The 18,602-nt window shown below is 59.1% G+C and overlaps 2 protein-coding genes across 6 annotated transcripts; both read right to left on the reverse strand.

Annotated features, from left to right (window-relative positions):
* Positions 1–1,096: 1,096 nt before the first annotated feature.
* Positions 1,097–10,256, reverse strand: MCRIP1 (MAPK regulated corepressor interacting protein 1). Of its 5 annotated transcripts, none has more exons than XM_063616540.1 (6): positions 10,185–10,252; positions 3,188–3,243; positions 2,976–3,094; positions 2,081–2,182; positions 1,879–1,988; positions 1,097–1,584 (listed from the first exon to the last, which is right to left on the reverse strand). In XM_063616540.1, exons 2-5 carry the CDS (start codon positions 3,193–3,195, stop codon positions 1,924–1,926), a joined length of 294 nt encoding a protein of 97 aa, XP_063472610.1. In that variant the 5' UTR covers positions 3,196–3,243; positions 10,185–10,252; the 3' UTR covers positions 1,097–1,584; positions 1,879–1,923. The 5 variants fall into 5 exon arrangements, with proteins under 5 accessions (XP_063472610.1, XP_055097979.1, XP_055097980.1 ...); XM_055242004.2 differs by lacking the exon at positions 10,185–10,252 and adding an exon at positions 3,666–3,792; XM_055242005.2 differs by having other exon boundaries at positions 1,097–1,988; positions 10,185–10,256.
* Positions 10,257–10,424: 168 nt separating this feature from the next.
* Positions 10,425–12,031, reverse strand: PPP1R27 (protein phosphatase 1 regulatory subunit 27). The gene is made up of 3 exons (XM_055242649.1): positions 11,745–12,031; positions 11,484–11,634; positions 10,425–10,815 (listed from the first exon to the last, which is right to left on the reverse strand). Exons 1-3 carry the CDS (start codon positions 11,932–11,934, stop codon positions 10,692–10,694), a joined length of 465 nt encoding a protein of 154 aa, XP_055098624.1. The 5' UTR covers positions 11,935–12,031; the 3' UTR covers positions 10,425–10,691.
* Between the last annotated feature and the right edge of the window lie 6,571 nt (positions 12,032–18,602).

An 18,602-nucleotide genomic window follows, 5' to 3' on the forward strand; every position in this document is an offset into this window, starting at 1 on the left:
GTCATCACCACCTGAAGAAACCAAGGCTGACTCCAAACTGCTCACAGCCACAGTGTAGCAACGGCCTGGCCAGGGCTCAAGCCTACCCCTCCTCCTCCTGGGAATCTGGGAACCCCATGTTTGAGTGGGCCCCTCTCTGCAGGACCTCTGCTGGCCCTTGCAGCTACCACTGTACAGAAGGTGCACAGGGCAGGGCCTTGTCCCCAAGAGGATCCGTGAGTGGAGGGCACATGGCACAAGGACCGCTGTGAGCTGCCCGCCCCTCATGCCCGTGATGGTGTCCCCGGAGCTGCATCGGCTCAACAGTGGGAGGCAGCTTGGGTCACCCTAGCCTGATGGGCACTCGAAACGCTCCTCAAAGGACTCACAGGCCCCATGGGGGCTAGCTAAGGCCATGTGTTTACAGGGAGTTGGCTCAGGGCTGCCAGGCAGCAGCTGGGCTGGTTTATTACTGGAACACCTTCCCCTGCTCCTCCTCCCCAGGGAGGCCGGCCCTGCGCCAGCATCTCCTGCACCAGCCCACCCACCAGGAGGAGCCTGTGGGGCCACTCTTCTGGGAAAGGGTGTTCCTGGAATAAATTCTGGTTTGGCTTCCAACAGGAGCAGGAATAGAGCTCCCTGTCTGGCCGGCCAGGGCAGCTTCCAGGTTTGAAGGTCAAGTGCACGTGGCTCTCTCCTGGGCCCAGTGGCACCCCCTTCATCTGGACGGGGAGGAGCCCAGAGGCACCCCCTTCTTCTGGACAGGGGAGGAGCCCAGCGGCACCCCCTTCATCTGGACAGGGGAGGAGCCAGCTCCTGGAGGGGCCACAGTGCCCCAGAGAGTGGGTTCAGGGTAGCCCTACTACCTCTGCGGCCCCCTGGGGACCCCCTGTAGCAGAACAAGGGTGGTGATATCAGGCAGCCCAGCCTCTCCCTCCAGAATGCCCTCCCCACCACCACCTGCCCTAGGAGACCTGAGCACCCCCAGTGGCTTAGACTGAGAATTTCTGGGCTTGAGAAGCCTTCGCCATGATCTGGGGTTTCCAGCCCTGCCCGGGAGCTGGCTGTGCATGTGTGCCGCAAGGGCAGAGGCCTGACAGACCGCCAAGAGGCCACACCCAGTGCCGCCGCCTTTATTCACAGACCCTCGAGCTCCACAGCCACACAGACACTTGGTTTTCAGAGGGCACAGAAAGAAAAAGGGACCTGGTGACCCAGCACACCCCAGAGCCAAGACAGACCCAGCAGCAGCACCTCAGGGTCAGCCTGGGTGCCCCTGCCCACGGGGCCACTGTGACCGCAGACACCAGGAGGCCAGGCCTGGTTGCTGGGGACCCCTTTGGGGGGCCCGGCAGTATCCTACACCCAAAGAGCTGGTGCCATCTTGAAGCTGATTCAGGGAAGGGGCCAGGCTGGACGGTAGGGGTAGGTGTGAGAAGCTCCCCAGCGTGTCCAGGCCACAGGAGCAGCAAGGGTCTGCGGGGAGCCCAGGCTGGATGGGTGGGGCTGCCCTTGTCCTGTATCCTGACCACTTTCAAGGACAAAACCAGCCCAGTCCCAGCAGCCTGGGAGGCAGCAGAGGCTCCTTCTTCTCCCCTCCTGATCCTGCAGTGGCCAGGGACAGGAGGGTGAGGGGAGAGGAGAGAGGTCAGGTCAGGGCCCCTGGGGGCCAGGCAGCTTCAAAAACGCAGACGGGTGGCTGGGGGAGGGCAGGAGGGTGGGCAGGGCCCAGACCCCCATGATGGGGGCAGCCTGAGACCCCAAAGGATGAAGGAAGGGGGCTTGGGAAGGAGGGGCAGGCCTCAGCCGTCAGTCACGCCAGTGCTGGGGTCTGCAGCCCACTGGAGCAAGGCACCCCCATCCCAGGAGCAGGGCCACAGGACAGGAGGGAACCGACACCTTGCACCCTGATCTTCCAGAGGCCAGGGAGGGGCGCGGGGCGCTCTAGGACTTCTTGGCATCCTGCGTGCTCCGGCGCTTCAGGTCACTCAGGTCGATGGGCTTGAAGGCTGCCAGGGGACAACACGGTAGGTGGTGGGCACAGGCCCCTCCTGCCCATGAGGCCCGGCCCGGCCCTGCCCCCAGGTCAGCCCCCACTCACTCTTCAGGCTGGGGTTAGGGACTTTCTCCACGTACTCCTCCACCAGACCCCGCTCGCCGCCTGGCACCTGGCCTCGCAGGTCTCGCTCCACACCCTGCCAGGCTGCAGAGGCAGAGAGTGGTGTGCTCAGAGCCCCCTGCCCCAGGGGGTGGCATCCACGTGAGGAGAGTGCCCGCCCTCAGCTCCTGCCCTCCCAGACCCTTTTCTCCCTCAGAAGTGTCCTCCATGCTCCCCCACAGCCCTCTGCCCACCTCAGCCTCACTCACCTGCAGACCCCGTCCCTGCTCCTCTGGCAGGCCTGTCCCTTCCCAAGATGACCAGGACTGTGGTCAGAGGGACCCCTATGACCCTACCCCAGGCTTCCCTGCGCCTCGGGGGCAGTGCATCCTCCTCAGCTAGGCCTCTAACTTTCCCACCTCATCCACGCACCTCCCCAGCCCCAGCACATGGCACACTCCCCTAATCCCAGACAACCACCTCCTGGCCACTTCTGCAACATGCCCGTTCATGGCTGGGTGCGTGCCTGTCTGTCTTCAAAGGCCCCTCCCCTTCCCCAGCAAACTCCTCCAGCGCTGCTAGCATGGACGACTGGCTCCCAACGCGGCCTCTATCTGGTGCATGGCCCACTCCCAGCCCCTCCTCCCGGGCTCCCCCCATGATCAGAACCAGGTCTCCTCCCCACACAAGGTCCCCTCGGCCACCCCCACCCGCCTGGGCCCTGAAGGCTATGGACACAGTGATGGGGCTATCTGTGCCCTGGAGGGGCAGGGGCAGGGGCCGCAGGAGGTTCCTTGGAGTGTGGGTCCTGGGCTGGAGGCAGAGCTGACTCCGCCAAGGACAGGGCAGGAACTGCGTCAAGGACAGGGCAGGAGCTGTGTGTGGCAGGCGCACCCACCTTCGTAAATGAAGCGGACGTTTTCCTCGTGGGCCGGAGTGAAGATCTCGCTGCTGCTGGGTGGGGAGCGGGGGCTGCTGGTCCTCTTGCCGTTGTACACGACTCTGGAGACGGGGGAGCTGGGGGAGCCTGGCGCATGAGACAGGGCACACAGCAGGGTGGGAGCCCACACCCTACCCCGGTGGAGACCACCCCACCTGCCTGAGACCCACCTGGTCATCGCGGGGGCGTCTGATCCTAGCGCTCCACCGCCAGATCCCCTCAGCCTCTGAAACAGAAGCCAGCACAGGAGTGGGACGCAGGGCCACCCTCTCCAACACAGGAGGAGGGGGAGGCGCAGGGCACACCTGCCCCCTCCCTTCAGATGTGAACAAAGTGCATGGTTCCCCTGCCTACCAGGGTGTCCCCCACAGGCTGGGGTCCAGCCACAGGCAGCCAGTGGGCTCCAGACAACCCTAGGAGGTAGCAGGGAGCTGGCCAGAGCCAGCCAGACACACACACGACTTGAAGCGATCAAGCCCGCTCAGCGGCTCGCGGCCTGAGCTCTGCAAGATGTGGAGGCCTCAGCCCCAGCACCGGGAGCACCATGGCCAGAGCCCCTCCCCACGCGGGCGGGTGGGGCCGTCAGCATCTCTGATGTCCGGCTGCCTCTCACTGCAGCAGAGGGCCCACAGCCCCAAGGAAACTGACCTGCTCTCCCTGGCGCAGGGCTGGGCACACGGCTTCTGCCGAGCCTTGACTTCCTTTCCGTAAAATGAGGATGAGCTTCCTAAGGGTGATCCCAGCTCCCCCGCACCTACCCAGGTCCAGCTTCCTGGTTCCCTAGAGCATGAGCCACATTAGTGCCCTGGAGATGGAACCAAACTCCAACTCCCCTGGTGGGCAGAGGAGATGGCCCTGGAGGAAGCTGCTGGGCCTGACCTGGTGACCAGGACCCTGGGCTGCCACCCGTTTATGGCCTCTCAGCCCAAGGGAATCCACAGCTCTGGAAAAAGGGAGTCTATTTTGAGGCTCAGACGCTCACACTGGCAGGCTGGACAGTGTCCCCACTCCAGCTGAGGACACACAACCCCAAGGTGGGGAAGCCAACAGGGCTGGTCTCCAGCCTGCCCTGCCCCAGAGGGGGTACCTCCAGGTTCTGGGGGAGGGGAGCCCCAGGATTCCCAGGAGGGGGCTTTTAGCACAAGCAACTCCCCTGCCCACCCCAGGGCACACAGCTGCAGCCCTCACAGAGGGCCAGGAGCACCGAGGCTTCGAGTCCTCTCTAGCTCGTTCCGCCCTATGTCAATGGTCCAGCCCTCAAACACCACATGTGATCAGAATCCCACGGCTCAAGGGCAAAACCAGCAAAGAGCAGAAAACCAGCTCCCAGCCCTGGAACTCTGTGCCCCATCCCAGGCCAGATGTGGGGTCCAAACAGGGCCAGGGGCTCCCCACCCACAGCAGCACCCAGTTTGCTCACAGTCACCTCTCCTTTCTTGGACTCTGGGACCTCTCTGCCTAGTCCTCCTGCCAGGGACTCCAGCCCACGAACACCAGAGCACGGAGGGAAAGGCCTGTTTGGGTTAAGGGTCCCGAAGGGACACGCTGCCTGCTGGCAAGTTCCCGTTACAGAGAAAGGCAGAGCTCAGGTAACAGGTGGACTCGCCAGCCCCCTGCCTCGCCCCCCGCTGGCTCTCACCACTGACCGACTGCTGCTTTAGGGGTACCTGCCTCCCAGCCTGCCCTCCCCAGTGGCTCTTCTCCCTATGCATCCTCTGCCTCCAGTGGCCACTTGGCCTTTATGCAGCCACACCTTTGGCCTGGGGTCCCCCTGCTGAGCTCGGTTGTCACTCCTGTCCCAGATCCCACTGATGGCCCCCACATCCTCCCATGCAACTACCCTTCCGGGGCTCCCTTTGCATCTACTGTGCACCCATACTTTTTTTTTTTTTTTTTTTGAGACGGAGTCTCGCTCTGTCGTCCAGGCTGGAGTGCAGTGGCGCAATCTCGGCTGGCTGCAAGCTCCACCTCCCGGGTTCATGCCATCTACAGGCGCCCGCCACCACGCCCAGCTAATTTTTTTGTATTTTTAGTAGAGACAGGGTTTCACCGTGTTAGTCAGGATGGTCTCGATCTCCTGACCTCGTGATCCACCTGCCTCGGCCTCCCAAAGTGCTGGGATTACAGGCATAAGTTACCACGCCCAGCCGCACCCATACAGTTTTTTAAGTCAACAAGGAGTCCCGTTTGCCTCCTCTTCTTAGGAGATGAAATGTACCCACACCCTCAACACCACAGGCTGTGTCCTCTGAGTCTTCCCAGACACGAAGAGCCCTTCCCACCTCTCCCTACTTCTTCCTCCAGCTCAGCGACCCCCAGGGCCTCACACTGCCCCTCCCACCCCCCCACCCCCACCCTGCACACATAGCCCCAGGCTTTCCTGGATATGCCAGCAGTTCTCAAGAGGCCAGGGGCCTGCTGTCCCCCTGGAAGTACAAGAAACAGTTCTGCAGCTCACTCAGCCTCACTGCCTCCTGGGGCCCTGCCAAGGAACTAGGTGCCCAATTCTGACCCAGAAGGAATTTTCCATTAAAAATCAAGTATCTGTGCACACCCTAGGCCCAACCATTCTGCTCCTAGGTACACACACCCAAGATGCGTACAAGGACAGCTGGAGAATCTCCACTTGTAATTACCCAAAGGGAAGAGCCACCACAGAAGGATAGCAATGCACACCTGGCGTATTCCCATAAGGTAATCAGCAGCTAGAGGGGGCACCACAGCCCCCGCGGCAGAGACGGACACCAAGCACAAGAGGCAGGACCTGAGGGGCCACAGATGGGCCCTGGGACACACGGCACGGGAGGAAGCTGCAGAGGGCCGAGGCACGGACATAACCGGAGCCGGGGCCAGGACGGTGTCTGTGAGGGCAGGAAGGAGCCCTCCACGGAGAAGGCTGGAGGTCAAGCGAGCTCTGAACCAAGAGGTCACCATGGAGCCACAATGAGAAGGCCTCCAACAACCTCAGCGGGTGGCCTAGCACAGTGAAGCACACAGCTGAGTGGGGAGGGCAGGAAGTGTGGCTGGCAGGCAGCTCAGCCCTAGCTCAGGCCTGGTGGGCAGCAGGCTGGTGTCTGGCTAAGCAGAGGGAACCCTGAGGCACAACACGCATGCATGGGGTCCCTGAGGTGGTGGATGTGGAGGGACCCAGGACCACAGTGGGTGAGAGTGAGCAGGGGACAATGGCACACGTCCAGAGAAGCGCTGGGGGCAGCCAGAAAAGACCCAGCACACGGCAGATGGCCACCTGAGGTGGCAGCCCCTGAGCCAGCAGGAGACTGACACCTCAGCTGCCCAGGTAAAGGGGAGTGGCGGCCTGACCGAGGCTGAGCATAGGTGAAGGGTGGGAGGAGGGGCTCCATTCAGCCCAGAGAGACAGCCCCACTTCAGAGGTCTCGAGACCCCACCCAGCCCGGCCCCCTGGCCTTCATCCCACCTGGGCCACCACCAGGGTGAGAGCAGCAAGGGTGGGTCAGGCGATGCCTCCGTCCCGTTTTCCTTCCCTTTCAGTCAGAATCAAGACCGAGCATGCCGATGTCCCGGCCACGGCCCCGTACTCCTCAGTCGCTACGCCACGCCCCACTGTCTCTGAGTTTTCTTTCATAGTTTTCATATTTTAGTATCTTTGAAACTGGGCTATGCCTGACAATTGCTAACACGTCAGAGTTTAACCAATGGTGGTTTTTCTCAATGTACTGTGAAATACAGCGCAGCTCACAATGGCTGGAGTCTCACATGCCCTCGATGACACTCTCCTGGCCCAGGACCGCCCTTCCAGAACCCCTCAGGCTACATGGTCTTTAGGTATTTTCTCCCCTTCCCCTCAAAGTCTTCCACACCCCACCCCACCCAGTGCTGGGACAACCTCCAGTTCCAGACCCCCAGCGTCAGGACAGGCAGACACAGATGTCTATGTGATCTTCCTGAAACCCTATCCCCAAGTCACTTACCACTAGGGTGTCACCCAGGCCCTCTGCTGCCATCAAGCCCACTGTCCAGCCCCAACTTGTTTTATCAGGTGTCATCTGCTGCTCCACTCCTGCCCCAACAGCCTTTGCCACAGGACCACCTGCCACCAGCCACACACAGCGCAGGTGACCTGCAGGTCTGTGCATTCTGCAAGACCTGACTGCCTGCTTCCATGGCTGTCCAGCCTACAGGGCCTGGCCTACTGGGCTGCAGGTATTCCCCTACTCTGGGGCCCCAGGCAAGCTCCTCTGAGCCTCGGCATCCTCATCCAAAGTGATGCAGCCCACAGCGATGCTCGCCTGCTCCAATAGGGACGGAAGCACAGCTACGGAAAGCCAGCAGCTCAGTGAAGTCTCTGTGGCTCCTTATCCAACATGATGATGGACAGGACAAGCACGTGCTATATCGTTCAACTGGATGCTGTTAAGAATGAAAGGGGCTGGGGCCAGGCGCGGTAGCTCACACCTGTAATCTCAGCACGTTGGGAGGCTGAGGTGGGCGGATCACCTGAGGTCAGGAGTTCAAGACCAGCCTGGCCAGCATGGTGAAACCCCGTCTCTACTAAAAATACAAAAATTAGCCAGGCATGGTGGCAGGCGCCTGTAATCCCAGCTACTCAGGAGGCCGAGGCAGGAGAATCGCTTGAACCTGGGAGGCAGAGGTTGCAGTGAGCCGAGATCACGCCATTGCACTCCAGCCTGGGAGACAAGAGTGAGACTTCGTCTCAAAAAAAGAAAAAAGAAAGAGGCTAGATGTGGTGGTAATCCTAGCACTTTGGGATGTCAGGAGTTCAAGACTGGCCTGGGCAACACAGAAAGAGCCCCATCGTGACCAGGTGCGGTGACTCACACCTGTAATCCTGGCACTCTGGGAAGCTGAGGTGGGCAGATCACAGGAGGTCAGGAGTTTGAGACCAGCCTGGGCAACATGGCGAAACCCCATTGCTACTAAAAAAAAAAAAAAAAAAAAATACAAAAATTAGGCCAGGCGCAGTGGCTCAGGCCTGTAATCCCAGCATTTGGGAGGCCAAGGTGGAAGGATCACCTGAGGTCAGGAGTTCGAGACCAGCCTGCCCAGCATGGTGAAACCCCGTCTCTACTAAAAATACAAAAATTAGCCGGGCATGGTGGCAGGCGTCTGTAATCCCAGCTACTCAGGAGGCCAAGGCAGGAGAATCGCTTGAACCCGGGAGGCAGAGGTTGCAGTGAGCCAAGATCGTGCCACTGCACTCCAGCCTGGGCGACAGAATGAGACTTTGTCTCAAAAAAAAAAAAAAAAGACTCTATCTCAAAAAAAAAAAAAAACAAAAAAACAAAAAAAACGGGACCCATCTCTGCTCTCCACCCTTAAAAAAAAAAAAAGAACGAAAGGGATGCTGTTGATTATTAAGAATGAAACAACTCTTCTGGGTAAACTGGAATGTAGAGTCAGCCCACTCTTAGGGAGGTGGAGGCCCAGAAAAGCACTGAGGACTGAAAGAAGAGACTGCCACCAGCCACAGCAAACACCTGTCGGGGCTAAGGGCAGGGCAGCCACCATGCTGGGCCCTTACACACACATTGCCCACGTCCCCACAGCTGGACCAGAAAGATACCCTGAGAACTCCCAGTTCAGCGCTGAAGCAGCCTGCCACCAAGCAGCGGTGCCCCTCTGAGGGCCTCCGGGGCCACAGCAGTTGGGGCTCGGCCCGAATGCTGCAGCTGGCCTGAGCCTCCCCAAAGCCTGCCTCCACTCTGCCTGCAGCCCACAGCAGGTTTCTGGACTCCCTGAAAGACCCACTCCCCACTGATACTCATGTGGCTTTGCTCAGAGACTGGCCCTCCCTCCAGATAGGGAGGGGAGTCGCATTGGGTAGAACTATGTAGAACCTTCCTCCTCCAGGGGACCCAAGGGCTTTAGAGACTTACTGGTGGGGAGGGGACAGAACCCCAGTCTCTGGCCTCCCAGTCTCAAATTCTTTCCCCCACACAGCCACATGCTTAAGAACAGGACATGAGGTAACACTCCAGCAACGTGACAATAGTGAGGTTCCAGAGTGAGAATCAGTGACGCCATCGCTAGTCACTCTGTGCTCCTCTGGAGTTTCTGAGATTCAAAGTTTCTAAGTCTCCACTTTCTCTTCGTGTTCTGTGTCCTTTTCAGCCAACGAGGCTAGAAAATTATCTACTGCCCAAGCAGGCGCACGAGGATACCGCTGTCACAGCTGCCACAATGGCACCTCGTGGTCCCTTGAAGACCCCACGGGGAACGCCTCTAAGTGCTGCACCACCTCCTCACCCTCTCCCCTGGGTGGTGGTAGCAACAGACTGAGCGTGTGCGCCCTCCTCCCGATCCTACTCAAACCACAACCTCCCCTGACTCGCCCCAAATCCAGCCCTGTCCTTTAGGAAGAGTTGGCTCTTCCTTCACGTCCCACTTCCCACCCTCTCTACATGTTCTCGCCACATCCCACCCAAAGTCCACTCACTGGGCCCTGTTTACACCTCAGGGCCTTTGGTCAAGCTGTCTTCTCTGCCCAAAACTATCCTACTCATCCTTGGGGATCCAGTTGAAAGACCACCTTCCTGCGACGGCTACCCTGGGGCAGGAGGGAGAGAAGCACAGCCCGTGCCCCGTACGGCTGCCACCCCCGCGGTCACAACCACCGCCCAGTGAGTGCCTCGAAGGCAGGCGGAGGACCCGTTCTCCCCGTTAGGCCCAGCATCACCGCCCGGGGAGACGGGAAAGAGGGCAAGGCCGAAAAATGGACAGAAGAAGAATGCGGACGGCCGGGCCCGCGGCGCTCCGAGAATCGGAGGCATCCTCAGGCACGGTCCCTCCGGGAGACCGGGAAAGCGGGGCTCTGTCAGCCCCACAGCCCCGACGGCGGCAGAAGGCGGGCCCGCTGCGAGCGTCCGGCCGCGCTGAGTCCCCGGCCCCTGCCCCGGCCTAGGCGGGAAAGGCGCTCAGTCCGAGCCGCGCCCTCCCCACGCGCGCTCCCAGGCGCCCCGCGGGCCGCGCCCTCCTGCAGGTGCCGCGCGGGGAACGCGGGGAACGCGCGCCCCTCCCTCGGACCCCGGCCGCCCGGCCACTCCCCCGCGCCCGGCCCCGCCCGGCCCTGCAGGGCACCCGCGGCCGCGCGGCGACACGAGGGCGGGGCCCAGCCGCGCCTGCCCCGCCCCGCTCCGTCCCCGCCGCCCGGCGCCGCACCCGCCTCACCTCACCCCGACCCGCCGCCACCGCCTCTTCCAGCTGGGAGGCCCCGCCGGAAGTGACGCCACCGCCGGCTGCACAGGCGCAGACGCAGCGCGCTCCCACGTGACCGCCCGGCTGGCGGAGGGCGGGGGCGGCCGGGCTTGGGGGCGGCCTGGCTTCCCGTGCGGGGATGGAGCTCGGGGCGGAAGCTCCGGACCTCCCCGGCCTGAACGGTGAGCGCCGCCGGCCACTGGCAGCGGCCAGAGCCCAGTAATCAGGACACCACCACAGGCACCACGTGTGTAGACCCAGGCCCCCTCACCTGGGAGTCACGTTTATTGAAAAAGTAAAAAGTGTCACAGTAAAAAATTCACCTGGAGACAAAGCCAGGCCTAGGAGGGGTGGCGGGGTCGTGGAGGGACGGGTCCGGCCGCCCCTGGCCTACAGGTGGGGCACGTGCTGGCCCCTGGGCGACGCGCGGCTTCTTCAGGGAGGCGGCCCTGGGCGCGGGGGCGGGCGGGCAGAGCTGGCTCAGTCCATCGTGGTCCCTTTGAAGAGCTCCACCAGCTCCTTGAAGTCCGGGTCGATGAGGTCGGAGGGCAGGTCGCCATCGTCGTTGGTTGCGTCCCTGTCCGCTCCCAGGGAGATAAGGTACCTGGGGTGCAAAGTTCGCTCTGGCTGAAGCGGGAAGGAGCCAGGAGAGTGCTCGCCCCCACCCGGGTCAGAGGGCCGGAGTCCTGGGGTCACCTGTGTGTCCCCCACCTTGGGGTCCTAAGGTCCGGGTAGGGTGAGGAGGAAGAAAGCTGACCCTTAGGAAGCGTGGCCAGCGTTTGAAGTTGGCTCTATTGAGGACAAAGGCAGAAACAGGATTCCAGAAGCCTTTAGGGTTTGCAGGGTTCTTTTTTTGTTTTTGTTTTTGTTTTTTGAGACAGAGTTTCGCTCTTATCACCCAGGCTGGAGTACAATGGCATGATCTTGACTCACGGCAACCTCCATTTCCCAGGTTCAAGCGATTCTCCTGCCTCAGCCTTGAGTAGCTGGGATTACAGGCGCGCGCCACCACGCCTGGCTAATTTTGTATTTTTGGTAGTGACGGGGTTTCTCCATGTTGGCCAGGCTGGTCACGAACTTCTGACCTCAGGTGATCCGCCCACCTTGGCCTCCCAAAGTGCTGGGATTACAGGCACAGGCATGAGCCACCGCGCTCAGCCTCTAGGGTTCTTGCCGACACCACCCAGGCTATATTTTGGGGCCCACATCCTGGGGGCCCACTGAGGCCCAGAGGGGTAGGGTTCAAGCCTGTGTAGACCCAGGCCTCCTCACCTGGCTATGTCGGGGTACCCATCGCTGCAGGCAATGTGCAGGGGTGTCCAGCCCGCCTCATCTCGCTGGTGAATGTCCGCCCCGTATTTGACCAGCAGCTTCACGCATTCCAGGTTTCCAGAGAGGACGGCTTCATGCAAGGCAGCCAGGCCTGGGCAGGGAGGACAGGAGGGGTCAAGGCTGAGCCCCAGGTCGGGTCCTCCTTGCTGGCCTCCCCCACCACCCCACAGCCCCTAGCCAGCTCTTCCAGGGCTTGCTCACCTGAGGGGTGGATGGTGGCCAGGGAGACTTTCCGAGTCCGGATGAAGCGCCCCACCTGCTCCAGGTCACCCTGACGGATGTGGTCCAAGAACAGGACATCATTAGGGAAACGCACGCTGCGATCAGCCAGCATCCGCCGCCGCCGCTGCCGTGGGCTGTAGCGGGCATAGCGGGCAGTTCTGCTAGGCATCTTGGGCGCTGTGGGGCAGGTTGCCCCTGGGGACCCTACTGCACTGGGGTTAATAATGTCTCCGGTCCCGACCAGATCAGCTTGAGGGCTCCTGTCGGACGAGCCCCGGCCTCTGACTTGCTTATATAGGGCTCAGGGGCTATATAAAGCTGCACGGTCATCCTCCCCGGCGCGAGGGGCTGAAACTGAGCTGCACCCCCGCCCCGCGCCCCAGATCATGTTTAGTGACTCATCTTTCAGCCCATCTGTCACCGTGCCCGGCCAAAGGGGTCAGATCATTCCTGCCTGTCGCTCCCTGCCCCACAGCTGGACCTAGAAGGTGCCTTACCGAGGGCAGGAGGAGGCACCGGTGCAGAACCCATGAGATAGCTAGGAATGTGAGATCAAGGGCACAGTAGGTACCAAGGTCATTGGAAGGGCTTTTGCTCTCTACCTCCTGGAGAGTGAGGGGCGGCCACCCCCTCCACATCTGCAGAAACACAGGTCCACCGTGCCATGGGGAAACGGGCCTGAGCCCCAGCAGCCACCCTCTCTGCATCTACAGAAGCACAGGTCCACTGTGCCGTGGGGAAACAGGCCTGAGCCCCTCCATCTCCCTACCTGTCAGTTTTCACCTTCCAGCGTGGCTTGCCTCACTCTCAATGGTTTTCCCAAAACTACTCTGATGGCCGAGGCAGGCGGATCATGAGGTCAGGAGATCGAGACCATCCTGGCTAACACGGTGAAACCCCATCTCTACTAAATATACAAAAAATTAGCCGGGTGTGGTGGCGGGCGCCTATACTCCCAGCTACTCGGGAGGCTGAGGCAGGAGAATGGCGTGAACCCAGGAGGCGGAGGTTGCAGTGAGCCGAGATCGTGCCACTGCACTCCAGCCTGGGCGACAAAGCGAGACTCTGTCTCAAAAAAAAAAACAAAAAAAAATGACTCTGATGGTGCGGCCTCCTGCTCAGAAACCCCGCAGGCATCCTTGGCTGGGATCTCAGTGCCTCAGGCTCCTGCCCAGTCAGTCCTGCGGCTTTTCCTCCATGTGCCTGGCTCCCCTGCCTCACACTCCTGCGGGGGACAGGGTGTTCCATACACACTCATGGGTTCACCCTGCATAGTGTCTCTGCATTCCAGATTTGACACACATACTCACACTTAAGGTGGTGTCCAGTTTGCTCTCCACGTTCAGGGACCATCACACCCTGGATGGTGTGCTCTCTCTGCCCTGGCCCCTATGATCTTACCTCTAGAAGCAAAGCCAAGGGAATTTTTTTTTTTTTTTTTTTTTTTTTGAGTTGGAGTCTCACTCTGTCGCCCAAGCTGGAGTACATTGGTGCAACCTCGGTTCACTGCAACCTCTGCCTCCCGGGTTCAAGTGATTCTTTTGCCTCACCTCGAGTAGCTGGGACTACAGGGGCACGCACCACCCTCTCTGGCTAATTTTTGTATTTTTAGTAGAGATGGGGTTTCACCATATTGGCCAGGCTGGTCTCAAACTCCTGGCCTTGTGATCCGCCCGCCTCGGCCTCCCAAAGTGCTAGGATTACAGGCGTGGGCCACGGTGCCCAGCCAAGGGAATTTTTAAAACTGGTGTTCCAACAGGCTCTTCATTGCTGGCTGCCTTTACTTTTGCAACAGCCCCAGTGGAGGTCTGAAGTGGGGCTTGGACTACAGGACATGAGCAAGTGGATGGGACCGGACACAGACACAGAGTTGACCAGGGAGGTCTTTGTGGTCAGGGACAGCCATCGATTGTGCTGGGAACACTGCAGCACTTGAAGCTGGCTGGATGAGTCCGCTGGGGCTGTCTTGACAGACCACAGACTGAGTGGCTTAAAAAACAGATGGTTGGCCGGGCGCGGTGGCTCACCCCTGTAATCCCAGCACTTTGGGAGGCCGAGGCGGGCGGATCACCTGAGGTCAGGTGTTCGAGACCAGCCTGACCAACAAGGTGAAACCTCTACTAAAAAATACAAAAATTAGGCCTGGCACGGTGGCTCACACCTGTAATCCTAGCACTTTGAGAAGCCGAGGCGGGTGGATCACGAGGTCAGGAGATCAAGACCATCCTGGCTAACACAGTGAAACCCCATCTCTACTAAAAATACAAAAAAAAAAAATTAGCCGGGCGTGGTGGCGGGTGCCTGTAGTCCCAGCTACTCAGGAGGCTGAAGCAGGAGAATGGCGTGAACCCAGGAGGCGGAGGTTGCAGTGAACTGACATCACACCACTCCACTATAGCCTGGGCGATGGAGCAAGACTCCATCTCAAAAAAAAAAAAAAAAAAAGAGAGAGGGTCCTTCCCAGAGTTCTGGAGGCTGAAATCTGGGATCCGGGTTTCAGCAGGGCAGCTTCCTCCTGAGGCTCTGAGGAGCGTCTGTCGCAAGCCTCTCCCCAGCTTCTGGTGCTGCCAGCAATCCTGGTGTCCTTGGCTCTAGCAGCATCGCCACGATCTCGGCCTTCATCTCCACGGTGTTCTCCCAGCGTCTGTCACTGTTCACATCTCCCCCTTGTATAAGGACACCGGTTATAGTTGGGTATTGCCTCATCTTAACCAGTGACATCTGCAAGCATCCTGTTTCCAAACAACAGTCACATTCTGAGGTCTTGAGGGCTAGTACTTCAACGTTAATTAAGGAGACACATGAGTCAACCCATAATGCTGGTAAAACCCTGCAGGTGGTCACTAAAGGCCTGAATGAGGACAGAACCAAGACTGGCCAGCAGCTCTTTGCAGGGGTAGAGGAGAGCTGGGCCACCAACAGCCTTGCATCATTAGGCTGATCTGCATCCAACAATATCAAATCAGCAAACATATTAGACACCTCTAGGTGCAAAGCCTTAGCCAAATGCTATGGGAGGGCTGGGCACAGTGGCTCATGCCTGTAATCCCAGCACTTTGGGAAGCCAAGGCTGGAGGGTCAGTTGAAGCGAGGGGTTTAAGCAGCCTGGGCAACATAGTGAGACTCCTTCACTTTAAAAAAATTTAAAACTGGCCGGGCGCAGTGGCTCACACCTGTAATCCCAGCACTTTGGGAGGCCGAGAAGGGCGGATCACATGAGGCCAGGAGTTCGAGACCAGTCTGGGCAACATGGAGAAACCCCCCGTCTCTACTAAAAATACAAAAATTAGCCAGGCGTGGCGGCGTATGCCTGTAATCCCAGCTACTCTGGAGGCTGAGGCAGTAGAATCTCTTGAACCCGGGAGGCAGAGGTTGCAGTGAGCCGAGATCGTGCCACTGCACTCCAGCCTGGGCGACAGAGCAAGACCCCATCTCAAAAAAATAATAATAAAATAAATAAAATAAAAAGAGTAAAAGGAAAAATGCTGCTGGAGAAGCGGCGCTGATGGAGGGTCCTTGCCTGGCGAAGTTTCCTTGACCTGCATTGGTGCCCAGGTGCACCCCCTGCCCCCTCCCCTGCCCCCTGGGTCCCTTGCCGCGGGTAAACCACCTCTCCAGTCACACACTGGAGTAGCCCTGGAGCCTCTAGCCAGGCCCGGGCCTGCAGACACCCTGAGGGGGGTTGGCTCCCAGTGTGGCTGCATTTCTAGGGACTCAGGGAAAGGTATGGGCAGTTGGAATTCCAGGTCACTTGGGAGGAGCGAGGCCGTTTTTTCTGGTTTGTTTACGTGAAGCCTAGAGAGGAAAGGTTCTACACTGGAGACAGGAGACAGAATCTCCTCTGATGTGAAGATTGCCTTTTCTCATGTTGTGGAAAGTTCTGTCTGCCCTCCCCGCTCAGAGGATCAGATGAAAGCACGCTGGATGAAGCTGCCACCAACAGTGTGACCAGAAGGAACGCCCTTTCCAGGAGTGACTGGGCCTCAGGCTAGAGATGCGTTGGGGGCAAGACCATCCGGTGAGCCTGTTTGGCCACCCCAAGCAAGCCCCCGTGTCCCTCCTGCTGAAGGTGAGCTGGGAGCATGCAGAGCTTTTGGCTTTGGGGTTTCTATCTGGATCACCCAAGGGACTGGTGCCTGAAGCCTCGCCAGTCAGAACAGATCCCTTGAAAGGTATTTATGTGCCTTCTATTCTAATAAGGATGTGGGAACCGTGTGTTCTACACCATGATGGACACTCCCTGGAGCTCCTCACCCTTGAAACTTTCCATCAGAAGCCGGCTGTATGTGCCTGCTCCACCGTGGGCAAAGCCTGCTGTTCATGCAGCATGACATCAGAGCAAAACCTGTCTTCATGGAGTTTTGTCCCTGATTCTTCTTGGTCCATATGAACTTGCAAATTGATCTAGTTTGCATGACTTTAAGTTTCTGCCTTCTGGAAGACGAACTAGAACATCTAATGCACAAGGTTTACCATCATACTTTTTTCTTTTTTTTTTTTTTTTGAGACGTAGTCTCGCTCTGTCACCCAGGCTGGAGTGCAGTGGCACGATCTCGGCTCACTGCAAGCTCCGCCTCCCGGGTTCACACCATTCTCCTGCCTCAGCCTCTCCAAGTAGCTGGGACTACAGGCGCCTGCCAACATGCCCAGCTAATTTTTTTTTTTTTGTATTTTTAATAGAGATGGGGTTTCACCGTGGTCTCGATCTCCTGACCTCGTGATCCGCCCGCCTTGGCCTCCCAAAGTGCTGGGATTACAACCGTGAGCCACTGCGCCTGGCCTTTTTTTTTTTTTGAGACGGAGTCTCGCTCTGTTGCCCAGGCTGGAGTGCAGTGGCGCCATCTGGGCTCACTGCCAGGTTCACACCATTCTCCCGCCTCAGCCTCTGGAGTAGCTGGGACTACAGGCACCCGCCACCACGTCCAGCTAATTTTTTGTATTTTTAGTAGAGATGGGGTTTCACTGTGTTAGCCAGGATGGTCTCGATCTCCTGACCTCGTGATCCGCCTGCCTCGGCCTCCCAAAGTGCTGGGATTACAGGCGTGAGCCACCGCGCCTGGCCTACCATCCAACTTTTAAAAGTCCAGTGAGGCCTGGCTGGGCTCAGAAGCTCATGCCTGTAATCCCAGCACTTTGGGAGGCCGAGGTGGAAGGATCACTTGAAGCCAGGAGTTGAAGCCAGCCTGGGCAACTTAGGGAGACCCCCTTCCCTTCAAAAAATTTAAAAATTAGCCAGGCATGGTACTGTGTGCCTATGGTCCCAGCTACTTGGAATGCTGAGGTGCAAAAGATTGCTTGAGCCCAGGAGTTTGAGGCTGCAGTGAGCTACAGTCACACCACTGCCCCCCAGCCTGGGCAACAAAGCAAGACCCTGTCTCAAAAAAAAAAAAAAAAAATGTCCAGTGTATGCAACCAGCAGTGCTCTGCAAAAGCACCCAGGAGACCCTGTTAGTAAAGTCAGCTGATGCCGGGTGCAGTGGCTTATGCCTGTAATCCCAGTACTCTGGGAGGCCAAGGTGGGTGGATCACCCGAGGTCAGGAGTTCGAGACCAGCCTGGCCAACATGGTGAAACCCCGTCTCTACTAAAAATACAAAGATTGGCCGGGCATGGTGGTCAATGCCTGTAATTGCAGCTACTCAGGAGGCTGAGGCAAAAGATTCACCTGAGCCCAGGAGGCAGAGGTTGCAGGGAGCTGAGATCGCAGCACTGAACTCCAGCCTGGGCAACAGAGTGTGACTCTGTCTCAAAAAAAAAAAAAAAAAAAAAAGGAAAAGTCACTGCAGTCTGGCAGGAGGGCCAGCCTAGGGCCAGAAGGGCCCTTCCCTCCCTGAGGTCAGAGGACCCCCAGGGTGTAGTACATAGGCCCAGCAATCACAGTTTTAGGCTCCAGGCCAGTGGCTTCCTGGCACCTGGAGAGACAGAGGGTTGGGAAGTCCCAGGCTGCTAAGCCCTAACCACCTCCCCCAAGAGCCTTCAAAGTCTCCCCACTAATCCAGCAGCCCAGTCAGAGAGGTTTTGGACACTGCCCCACCACCTCCCAGCAACAGCCAAGCCCAGGAATGTGCTCATCAGCTGCCTCTGCAAAACGGGAAAGGTATCAGTGACTCCCTCCCCTTCCCAGAGCACATGACACCAGTGCTCCAGGCAGCTGCACCGTGTCCCAACATTCTCTCCAGAGGGCCAGCTCCCCGCACAGCTGGTCCACAGGGTCACTGCACCCCATCCCACAGCCGGGGGCACAGGCACAAATACAGCCCACCCCTTTAGCTGTGACTGAAGACAGTCTCCCTCCTCAGAGACCCTGCCAGGAGCCACAGCCCTCGGGCCTCTGCCCACATCCTCCCACGGCAACTCCAGATGCCCGTGCCCACTTTTCCGTGAGTATGTGGCTGTGTCGCAGGACCCAGGCATGGCACACAAACCCTGCTGAGGCCCTGGAGCTGAACTAGCCAGAAACCAGCGCCAGCGTGGGCTGTCTCCAAAACCCACAGAGCTGGGGGCCAGGGCAGATGGCAGCACCCAGACTGCCAAGCTGGTGTGAGCCGTGTGGGGCCAAGGACATGTGGGCAAACTGGGCTGGTTGGTGCTGGCGATGTGTTGACACAGGTCCTCGTGGCATGCTAGCCGGATACTCCACAGCCCGGAGCGGAGGCAGGAGCGGGAGTGGCCTAGTTTGTGAGGGCCTGTGGGGCCAGCGAGGGTGGTAGCGGGGAGAACGGGAGAACCGCACCCCCGGTGAGGCCTGGTCTGGCTTGAGAGCTGTCTCTGGCTCCAGCAGCTGCAGCCAGCCCGCAAGCTCGGGAACTGGGAGGACACCCAGGAATCTCGGCAGTGC

The sequence above is a fragment of the Symphalangus syndactylus genome, chromosome 14, assembly GCF_028878055.3.
Source record: "Symphalangus syndactylus isolate Jambi chromosome 14, NHGRI_mSymSyn1-v2.1_pri, whole genome shotgun sequence".
NCBI classification, from domain to species: Eukaryota; Metazoa; Chordata; class Mammalia; order Primates; family Hylobatidae; genus Symphalangus; species Symphalangus syndactylus.